The following is an 11,997-nucleotide window of genomic DNA, read 5'->3' on the forward strand; positions in this document are numbered from 1 at the left end:
AAAGTTTTGTATGTGATTTGTGCATTTTGCCATTTTTATCTCACACACACTTTCAAATGACACTTCCCATTAAAAAAGGCACAAAGGAATAAGGATTTTGCTGTGGTAAAACTGGTTGTGAATAAAATGTCAAGCTGGAAATTAAAGAGGCACTTGGTAAATCTATGTCCAGGGTAGATCTGAATTTAGGTCACCTGGCACTTGTATTTCCAGAAGAAATTTGCTAATTAGTGCAACCAAGTGAGGAAGATGTAATTTAAAAATCCCGTCTGATTTACATTTTTATTTATTTATTTAGATTTATTAACAGTATTGTTTCTATTTTTTCCTAATTAATAAGATGTTTAATTTAATTCTGCAATACATTAAGAAAGTCATATCAGTATGTGCCAGAGTTTTTAAGTCCCAGCCCTCTGAAACATCAGCTCAGGAATATTATTCCCCTTCATCTTTCCAATGGGGCCCCTTTATTAGTTTCCCCCTGTGAATTTATGCAGATTCCTCACAAACACGTGCTGATATTTAGCATTTAAGGTGGCTGGAACTCCTTGGATGTGCCCAGCTGGGTTGGCCCCTCCTGTGAGTGCAGGTGTGAGGGCAGGGGATGGTGCCCAGTGCCCGTGATGTGCTCATGGCTTTTGTCTCCCATTGATAGAAATTCCCATTTTCGTGTTCTGTCTCGGCTGAAGGTTGTTTACTGTCTGTTGTCTGTTGGAATTTTTCATCATTTAGGCAAGATGCAGGATGGGAATATGGAGAACAACCAGAACAAAGGTAATGTTCTTTCCTATTCAGGAGGTTGTGGATTGTATTGTTAGCATGTAGTTCAATCCTGTCCCCAAGTACAGTGAGAACCTGTGATCTGTGCCTGTGTGTGAAACTGGCCCTTATTGTTCATGCAGAATGTCCCAAAAAACCCCAACCAAAAACCCACCAAAGAGATTGGAACTTCCACAGGTTGCAGAGATTTAGGAGAGGAGTGTTGTGAATGAACCATTTCTAGATGTCGCTTCCATCTCACAAAGCTCATTTGAATTAATTTTTCCTGTGCAAGTTGTGTATCCCACGTATTGTTAGTGATTTTCCAGCCCAGTTTTTTTATGTCTCATCATCTCTGGTGTCTGATGGCATTGTCTGGACATCTCTTCATTTGCAGGGAAAAGGCAAAGCAATAAAAAAAGGAAAGCTTAGAGCCAGGGTGTTATGTAGCAGTGTAAAAGCCTTTTATAAGGATAAACAACAGGAAGATTGAGCATCTTAGGAGCTTCTTATTTAATATACAATGTCAGGAAGAAATTGGAATCAATATTTTGCTTTCTCTGAAGCAAAGTCATGGTTCCCTTTTAAATAAAAGGCACAGCTATCAAGAGCTCTTTGGGTTATACCAAATTAAATGATAATTTTCTCTTCTCAGATAATATTGAACATTGCAAAGGTGACGGCTCAGAAACTGAATAGAGAAACTCAGTGGTTCATGACACAAAAGTACCAAATAAAACTCTATTAAATAATAAGCATTCAGGCTAGGTAGATAAATTAGATTTCCAGGTCAAACAAGCACGGTCTTGTACAGTCTCTTCACGAAAGCAAAGCTGTTCCATCTCATCCTATTTTATTTATTGTGCTCAGTACAAACCAGACACATGCACATATATCCACTGCAATGTCATTGCCTTTCAGAAACACGCAAAAATAAAGTTTCCTTCTGTTGGCATTCTGTCAGGAGAGGAGGGATCAACCCTGAAACTGTGTGTGGCTCTGGTGGGGGAATGGTGATGCCACCACCATCAGACCCGAGGGCTGAGTAACCTGCTCACAGAATGCTGAGGAAACTTTATAGCTCTGGGATTTTCTGGAATGGTGGGTGGCAGAGTGTGGTCCCTGGTCACCCAGGTGCCCCCACAGCCCAGGGAGGTGACACAGGGGCCATCTCTGCAGCCACACTGCCTTCAAAATGTTTGCATTGGGAATGTGATTATGTGGGGACATTGCATTCTAAGAGACATCCCAAAATTCAGGGAAATACGGGTCTGTCAGAGCACCTGGGCTCTGCTGGTCCAGGGAATCCTGTGGGGCTGGTGCTGTCACCTGCCCAGTCACGTGCAAGGCATTCAGTGGCATACATGTGTATGGCCCAGAGCATCATGGCTGGGGGGAAATATGAGGGATAAACCCAACCAGAGGTTTTCCAGCCCAGATCCCCACCTGAGGGATGTGCTGGCACAGCTGTGTCCTGCAGAGCCCCACTGGGTCTCCAGGGCCTGGCGTGGGAGCCAAGGGTGTCCCAGGCAGCCCCTGTGATGCTGGCTGGAGTCAGAGAGGATGAAGATGGAGAAAAGGAAGGGCTAAAGCTCTGGAGTAATAATTTTGTTCTGCATTATCAGCCAAGCAGCAGGACGGGGCTGCTGCCATGGAGATGCAGCCGCTGAAGAGCGCAGAAGGGGGAGAGGGAGACGACAAGGACAAGAAGAAATCCAACATGCACAAGAAAGAAAAATCCGTCCTTCAGGGAAAGCTGACCAAGCTGGCAGTGCAGATTGGCAAAGCAGGTATGGCTGGGTGACACCAAATCCCTCTGGGTCACAGGAGACAAAGAGCTGCAAAACAAATGGTTCTGAAAAAGGACAGGTCCTTTTTTACAGCAGGATTTGGAAATGGGTCATCACAAAGCTGTTCTGTGGAGAGTATGTGGTGCTGAAGATCTTTTATTCTCCTAAAAATCAGCTTTGACTGTCAAGGAGCTTTGGGCAACTCGGATTGTAATGAATATTTGAATCAAAATGAAATGCAGATTTTCTCAGAGTTAATATTCCCAAGTGCAGTAATTACGTATTTAATTTCCTCTCCCCTCAGAACTTGGGAGTACACTGTTTCAGAATCTCTAATACCATCTCAAAATATCACTCACACAGTATTTCCCTCTCATGGATTCTGAAAGCATTCTGTTCTCCCCAAATATCTCCATTCCTGCCTCAAGCATGACACATCTTTTGACTCCTGTATCCAGAACCATCTGGCCCCTGGTGCTGGAAGCAGCACTTCTCCAACACGTAGGTAGAGAGTGGGAATCTTCCATAAGGACCCAAGTTCCTTAGGTTTGGTTTTCTCGTGGTCTTAACAGGGATTTTGATCTCAGCTCCTTGGCTGAGGCCCTACAAGATCCCTTTCCTGCTGTTCTATCTCCCTCAGCCTTCTTCACCAGTCTGGTTTCTCCCCTTCCCATCCCTTTTTCAGCTCATCACAGGAGCTGATCACATAACCCCATGACTCCAATTCCCTTTGCCTGAACAAATGTGACCAAATCTGGGATTACCATCCCTGATATCCAATTTAACGCCTTGCCCCAATTCATATTGCTCCAGCTTCTCTCCTTTCTTTCCCCTGATGATTAATTCCTTGGATCAAATACTTCTTGCACTGCCTTGACTTCTGCTCTCTTTGGTATTTTGGCAGGCACGTGAACATCACTCTTAAAGTGATTGTGTAGGGATTTCTGACCAGAATGTGGCAAGGAACAGGAATTAAATTAATTAATCATTGCCTCATTTGGTTTTTCTTTGGCATAGAGCAATCTATGGGGATGTGTTGCATTGTCAGGAGTATTTGCCTGTACAATATTTTAATAGATTTTCCTTTATCCTCTGGTACAAACTGATCTCCCTGACTCATCTGTTTCCTGTCAACCTTAGCACCCTTCAGCTTTACCAGCTTTTTAAAAACTTCAGTCAAGACATGAGATTCACAGCATTCTCCTTCTAGTCTATGATCTCATTAGGGAGAAATTAATTTATTCCAAAATGCAGGCTTAACTGCTTCACACAAACCTGCCAAACAGGGCTGGCCAGAGCAAGGCAAAGCTGAGGCTAGAATGGGAATTTTATTTAAATACTCAAACCCAGGGACAAAACTGTGGAGCAGGAGTGCTATCCCAGCAGTCTGTGCCACTGGGAGAATGAATGGAATGCTTGGGATATTCTGTCAGCTCTGTGTGGAATATTTATTGGTGTCTCTGTCTCTTTGGAACCTCTGCTCATGAAAATACACACTCTGCAGATGTTCCATTGAAGAGGGACACCTTGGAAACACCAGTATTAGTCACATTTTAATGAAACCCAGTGAAAAAGTGTCCTGTGGATAATTCTGCATTATTGCCTCTTTATATTCATCCAGACACATCTGTGGGGCTTTTCTACAGTATTTTATACAGCAGCATGAACTATGGGAGACTCCTTTCCTCAAGCCTCTAAAGATATACTTATTTAGAAGAAAGGTCTTTAAATATGGATAGACAAGTAATTTGTAAAAGGTGGGGATTTAAAGGACAGATAAATGTTGTACCAGGCAAAGTAATGTGCTAAATTGAATAAGTTCAGCTTAAGTGACAGCAAAACTCCTGCACTGCCTGGGAAGTTTTAAAGGCAGCAATAAGTGCTTAAAAATGAATTCCCTAGAATTTCTTGTGCACTGGAATGTATGATTGCTGTAAATACATGATGGCAATGTATTATAATGTATTTTGTATATGTATATGTAATTTTTCTTCACTGTACACTTTGTCATTGTTATTGGTACTGGTAAAAACGTCACAAAGAAAAAAATAATTTCTTATCAAATCCAAATTTCTAATTGCTCATGTTCTCAGTGGTGTTTGGGTTTATGTTAACTGGTGATTTCTCCCCCCAGGTCTGGTGATGTCTGCCATCACTGTCATCATCTTGGTACTGTATTTTGCCATTGACACCTTTGTGGTCAACAAGAAGCAGTGGTTGCCTGAGTGCACTCCTGTCTACGTTCAGTATTTTGTTAAATTCTTCATTATTGGTGTTACTGTGCTCGTGGTTGCTGTTCCTGAGGGACTCCCACTTGCTGTCACTATTTCTCTGGCTTATTCTGTAAAGGTAAGAGACATTCAAAATAATCCAGGGAGAAAAGTGCTGTTTGATTGAATTCACTACTGAGTTGGTCCTCGGGTTTTATCAGATGGGATGAAAAACACTCTGAAAATAATGTGCTCAAAATGTTCATGAAATTGCTCTAAAGAAAACTTATGTTGAAAGTATTTCTAAAAAAACTGCAAATATATCTTCCATCACATCTCCTTAAAGCTGCACAGTGCAGGAATATCAAGCAGTAGAAATAACCTACTTAATTTGCAAGGAAACAGGAATTTATTGAGCAGAATGTACTTTGAAAATAGTCCAGTCTTTTGATATAGAATAATTTCGTATTCAAATTCTCTTGTGCGATTGTACAAAGTTTTGACAAGGATTTGAAGTCTTCAGGAACACTTCTCAGAGAAATTGGAGTTTCTCAAAGAAATTAAGAGTTTCACTGAAGCTTTCATGTACTTTTCTTAAGTGCAGTTGCAGTTCTTTGAAGTCCATGTAATTGGTTCTATTAGGAAATTAAAGAGGATTAACATCCTGGACTTGGGGATTACTAGAGCAATTTGATCAGATGATTTAAACGTTCTGGGAATTTTAGATGAAGATGGTGGAAAGTTTATTTCCATTTAGCATGTAAACAAATTAATTTAGGAAGCTTAGGAAGGAATCTCTTGGCTTCTATGTAGCCAAATGTCACAATTATTGGGAGAAAGGAGCTAGTCTCAAAGATGGGGTTTTGCTAATAAAGAATGCGGCTGCTTTGAAATTGTTTCCTCATTCTCCTGGTGTCCTTCCTCTGACACCCTTTTTCTTTTCCCTTTCTCTTTCCCTTTTGCTTTTCCCCCAAAATGTGTGGTCCATCTGTGTGCTGCCAGATAATATCCTGGCATTCCAATCAGTGATAAGAAAAAAACCCCAAATGTTTGTTATAATGATCATGTTTAAAAACTGCCGTTATCTCTGGTTCCCTTAGCTCACCTTTGCTCTTCCAGCTGTTCCTTAAAATTCAAACCTGCTGCAGGAAAATGAGGCAACTCTTTCAGTTTATCAAAGGCAAAAAATGACCTCAGGGTCTGTAACTTTGGGGTTTTTGGGCCCCAGAAAAGCTCTGGTTTAGAGAACGCCACGTTCTCACCAGCAAAACCAACCGTGGGCCGCTTTGCTATTTACGACTGAAATCCAGCCTCGAAGGGCTGATTATTTGGCTTTTTGGTGGCTTCTCCCCTCAGAAAATGATGAGGGATAACAACCTGGTGAGGCACCTGGACGCCTGTGAGACCATGGGCAACGCCACGGCCATCTGCTCGGACAAGACGGGCACGCTGACCACCAACCGCATGACCGTGGTGCAGGCCTACGTGGGCGACGTCCACTACAAGGAGATCCCCGACCCCGACTCCATCCCTGCCAAAACCATGGAGCTGCTGGTCAATGCAATTGCCATCAACAGCGCTTACACTACAAAAATTCTGGTGAGAAAGTGATTTTTGGTTGGTTTTATTTTCGGTCAGCTGAGTGAGGCCTAGCTGAAGGAGGTGTCATTTCTTTATTTTATTTTTATTTTATTTTTTTGAGAAGTTTTTTAGCATCTTGTTGATTATGGAGCATTAAATCCTGTTGAGGTCCTCAAAATGAGAATAGGTGCTCTAAAAACTCTATATTTTATTGTTTTTTTTCAAGGACAGGGATGCTTTTAAGAGTACAAGACCATGAGACATTTAAAAAACTGCTGTCATTAGATTGGGGCATTAAATACTGTTGAGGTCCTCAAAATGAGAATAGGTGCTCTAAAAACTCTATATTTTATTGTTTTTTTTCAAGGACAGGGATGCTTTTAAGAGTACAAGACCATGAGACATTTAAAAAACTGCTGTCATTAGATTGGGGTGGCTCAGTTTTGGTGCAGCTAAATTTGGGAACACAAATGTGTGGTAAAATATCAGGTTTTCACTGAGCCTTCACATGTGCAAAATGATTTTTGTGTGTCTAAGAAATTTCGATTAATGCTCAAAGAGCACAAATTGCATTGGTTAAATCAGTGAGATTAATGACCTTTATTCATTCTGGTTTCAAGTGAGTTACATCCTGAAGTGTTTTATTCACTCTGTACAGGAGGCCAGAATGGAAATTCCCTGTTTGCTTGTAGCATTGGATTCTTCTGTACAGAGCTAATTAAGAGACTGCAGTTTTTTGCAATTCCAATAGATTTGTTCTTTGAAAGGTCAAGCTGAATGTTAATGTTGCTGAACAAATAGAATTTTTTCTTTTTAGTTTACGAATGTAAGTATTGTCATTTTTATAGGTCTGGAGAATAAAGTCAGGCATGTAGTTCATGTTTGTTTTAAAAGTGTTCTTTTAAAATTCAATCAGAGAAAACAAATACTGTGTGCTAACTCAGAGTGGATGTTTTATAGCAGCAGCTCCTTGAATTTCATTTGTGCACTTCTAAACCAGCATGAACAGTTTGCTGTTACTGGGTAATTCCTGCTCTCACAAATCAATGTAACATTTGATTGCTGGGGAGAAAAAAATACACCTTGGTAATTTAAATGTTGTTACAGCCTAAATAAGCTTAGGTGCTTCCTCCTGGAGAAGGAGAATGAAACACCCTGAATACCCAGGATTAAGGCAAGGCACGGAATTTGACTTTGGGAAGGTTTTGGGAGAGCATTCCCAGTGTCAGCAGAATTTTGCTCCTTCCCAGGGAGCAGCAGGGCAGGCAGGGGGATGGATCTTCACTCAGGTGTGACTGGCAGAGGCTTAGACAGAGTTTTATATTTTGCTGTTCATTTTGAGGTCAAAGCCAGTACCAAAGTGTTTCTGCCCAGCTCCAACACCAGTTCACCCTCTCTGAATCCCAGAGTAAATGGGAAATCATCAGACTTTCCATCCACATCTGCAATATTAAGTTTAATAGTCTTTTCCTTGTGGTTTACTGAAACATTTCATTTTCTAAAATGATCTCAATATAATTTCTATTTTTTTTGCTTGTTTTTTACTCTGACTTGGCTTCATTGCTCCTTGTTGGAATTAGTTTTTTGTGCTTATTAAAAAGAGCCAATATTTCACCATTTCAGTGCTTTTTTAGCTTTGCACAGAGACAGATTATAAACTGATAAAGGGGTGAAATCCTCTGGATGCAGATCAGTGACTGCTTGAACTTATCTGTTTAAAATTAATGGTGACATTTTAGATCTTTTGAGCTCAAGCTTTGCAATATGGACTCCACGAGAACAGCAGCTCCAATCTCAGGGGATTTCATTTTATTCACAGTTTATAACAAGCTGAAGCTGAACTTTAAGATACAAGATATAGTTCCATAGCCCATTTTACATTCCAGATAAATGCAGTTAAAAATACCTGAGGGAGTTGTTTCCAGGATAAATATACAGGATTATTTTCCTTCCTGCTAATACAGAATGCTCGTGTGCTGTGTTTAATCAAATTGTGAATATCAGCTGAAGCCCAAAGGGCATTGGAAGGGTTCTGTCGCCAAGACTGAGTTTTGCATATTCTATTTTTAGCTCTCCAGCTACGTGTGTGCTGTAAATTGCTCTTTGTGTGAACTTCTGTTCAGAGGGATCACATATGGGACCATAAAATTAGTCAAGATGCTCTGCTGAATGAGAAATATTCCCTCTTGCATTGTCTTTTGATTAAGGAGCAATTGAACCATTGATAAAAATATAAAAAGGGAATAATATCAGTGCTTGGCATAAAAGATTTGAATTTCCCTGAGAAATTAAACACAAATTATTCCAACTGAACAATAGCATCATTAAATATAGCTCTTTTTACTGCTTTCCAAGATTAGGTTGCTGGGTGAGCTGGTTTTGCATCCCTTTAGCTCCAGAACAACTTTTCTGCTGTTTGTGTGAGGCTGTTCTCCAGCAAACCCTTCTGTTCAGTGTCCCTGTTTCCACATGGAAATAAAACCAGGCTTTGTACATTTTTGCCTCTGAGCTGCGATGGGAACTGCAAAGACTCTCACTCTGACAGCAAAATTTGCATTTTGTGACTACTTTGATTGCACTTGGAGCTGGAGCACATTGATCATGGATATCAGGGAGCAGTGATGAAACAGAGACTCCAAACACCAAAACCATTAATGCAAAAAAAAGTTCTGGTTTGAACTTTTCTGTGCAGCTCTCGCTTTCATAATTTCAGGTTTAATTAGAAAGGTGTTTCTGCTTTTAATTTCCTGGCTGGGTGTGATTCCTGCTGGCTGGGTGTGATGTGCCTGATTAAGAAGACACCACAATCTGGTTTTAGCTGAGGGATTTTCAGCACCAGTGGAAAAGTCCCAGCTGGAGCTGTAATTGTGAGAATCTAATACTGACTTTTCATTCGCTGCTGGATGGGTGCTGAGGGATAAAAAGCTCTTTTTGCCTGTGCTGGGTGAATATCTGGAATTCCAGGAGGAGTTTCCAGGGCTGTTCTGGTGGAGATTTGGTGCAGTGGCACAGGGCACAGCAGGATGTGGTGGCAAACCTTGAACTGAAGGAGGAGATGTCACAGTGAAGCACAAAACATTCACCCACTTCCACATTCACTCCCTTTTCCCAGGGGAAATAAAATAAAAATATGTTGTTCCATATGTTAGTAAATATTCATCAAGTTCTGGATGTGAGCTGGGAAAGCTTTTGGGACAAAAAGGCTGCTGTTGGATAAAACCTAAAGGAGAAAATGCAATAAACCACAAAGGGTACAGACAATTTTATTGCAGCTGAAAGGCAGAACAGGTAGATAACAATATATTAGACACCTATAAAATATAGGAGCCATGAGAAGCAAGGACATTCAAAAGTGAAAGAGTGAAAGGACAGGAAATAAGATTTTAGCACAATCTTTAGCACAAAAATTTAGGCTGCTTTGCAAGAATCAATGCAAATCTATTGCTGGCATTGGGGACATGGATGTGGTAGCCAGGTAAAAGTTCTTTTTATTTGGGAGAATATATTTGCATCCCAAGCAAGAGCAGCTCTCTGATTGCTGGGAGACACAATGTTCCTGTCAGGAACAGCCTTTGAGAAGATGTACAAAGTCCAAAACGTGCTTCTTTCTTTCAGATTTATTTATATTTTATTCAAAGGCTGAATTTTATTAATCAAATACTTGAATTTGACTTTTTAAAATTGGTTTAATCAGATTTTTAAAAATTGTCTCAATAATTACATATATATGTGTTATTTAGCCAACAGAAAATTCCTGGCATTTCCTTTTACCATTCATAATTCAAGAAATTTTAATATGGTAATGCCTTCCTAAAAAATCAGAACAAAAGCTTTTAACTTTTTGGGGGAATATGGGTATTTGGAAGTTTCCTTCCAAATACTTTTGAAATTTGAGGTGTAGTAGGTGTTTTTATGGATTTTTCATACATTTCCCCACATTATGATGTAAACTCATTGGTGATGCAAAGCAGGATTGAAATGTCCCTTTTTTAACAGTGGTTGCTTGTGGCTCCTTAATTCTCATCTGACAGATAATAGACCTTTCCTTTATCTAGCTACCTTTATTTATAAATAACTGGATTATTTATATTTATATTTATATTTATATTTATATTTATATTTATATTTATATTTATATTTATATTTATATTTATATTTATATTTATATTTATATCNATATTTATATTTATATTTATATTTATATTTATATTTATATTTATATTTATATTTATATTTATATTTATATTTATATTTATATCTATATCTATATTTATATCTATATTTATATTCTATATTTATGTATATTTATATCTATATTTATAAATATAACTATAACTATAAATATAACTATCTATATCTATATTAACATTAATATATATTTATATTTATATTTATATTTATATTTATATTTATATCTATATTTATATTTATATTTATATCTATATCTATATCTATATCTATATCTATATCTAGATTTAGATTTAGATTTAGATTTAGATTTAGATTTATACTTATATTTATATTTATATTTACTATAAATATAACTTTTTATATTTATATTTATATTTAGATTTATTTATATTTATATCTATATCTATATCTATATTTATAACTATAACTATAACTATCTATATATCTATTTATATCTATATTTATATTTATATTTATATTTATATTTATATTTATATTTATATTTATATATATATTATCTATCTATATCTATATTTATATTTATATATTTAATTTTTTTAATGTGTCTCTGTATTTATTTGAAGTTTTGCTTTGCAAATGGAAAGGAAGAAGGAGACCCTGACTGTTTAGGAAAGGCTTTTTTTAGTTTCATTCTTACAAAAGCTGAAGGCCCAACAGATCAGATTAAGCCCCACCTATCCAGAGCAAATCAGGGAATTTCTGTGGCCTGAGGCTACAGCAGCAGAGCTGTCTGCCCAGGGCTCTCTGCTAAATGAAACTGCTGTTATATGTCACTAGAATTCCCTTTTTTATTCCAAGGAGAACCACAAGAAAGCAGCTTTTGACCTCCAAACTGCCTTTTTGAGTTATTTTGGCATATGGAATTGCAGAGATATTTTTATTCTCAGGTATTGCTTACAACCTATTCTCAAGGTCTTTGTTTCTTGTGTTAAATTAAAGATGATTTTCCCATTTATTTTTGCTGCACAGGAAGGTTCAAGCCATCTCCTATTTCATCCAGCTTAGTTCCCCCATTGCTGCTAAAAATGAGTCAAATACTTCAAAAAAATTCCTACAGACACAAAATATGAGAACAGAAATGGGCACAGAAGTGGTAAAAAGGAACTTAATGAGCATAGATTGAGGAAATCTTTCATTTATAATAACTTAAATGACAACAGAGTAACCAACATGGCTTAAATCCTGATTTTTTTCTTGTATTTCCCTGCCACTGACATCAAGGCACAAATGGCAGCTCCAGCTGTTGATGTGAAGTCTCTTGGGGAAAAAAAGAAATAAAAATAAAGATAAATCTGTCATTTATCAGGGGGTCAAGTGTCCAGTCCAGGCTGACCTGCCTGGGCCAGAGCTGTGGGAGAAAAGAGATGGTGGGAAAAGGAGTGAGAACCACAAAAAGAGTTACAGGGAGGGGAAATAGAGAGGGGAGAGGGAAAAGGGGGAAGGGA

At 38.3% G+C, this 11,997-nt stretch overlaps 1 protein-coding gene across 11 annotated transcripts in view; it reads left to right on the forward strand.

Moving 5' to 3' along the window:
- The window catches only part of ATP2B2 (ATPase plasma membrane Ca2+ transporting 2), a 398,601-nt gene that overhangs the window by 316,492 nt on the left and 70,112 nt on the right, over positions 1-11,997 (forward strand). For 9 of the 11 annotated variants that reach the window (XM_015640841.3, XM_015640842.3, XM_033517387.1 and 6 more), the window contains 4 exons: positions 733-774; positions 2,385-2,549; positions 4,684-4,898; positions 6,116-6,358. In XM_015640841.3, the coding sequence (XP_015496327.1) occupies positions 733-774; positions 2,385-2,549; positions 4,684-4,898; positions 6,116-6,358 (665 nt within the window). The remainder of the gene's footprint in view (positions 1-732; positions 775-2,384; positions 2,550-4,683; positions 4,899-6,115; positions 6,359-11,997) is intronic. The other 2 variants (XM_015640845.3, XM_015640843.3) reach the window with 1 other exon arrangement.

Source organism: Parus major, chromosome 12 (genome assembly GCF_001522545.3).
Source record: "Parus major isolate Abel chromosome 12, Parus_major1.1, whole genome shotgun sequence".
Taxonomy (NCBI): domain Eukaryota; kingdom Metazoa; phylum Chordata; class Aves; order Passeriformes; family Paridae; genus Parus; species Parus major.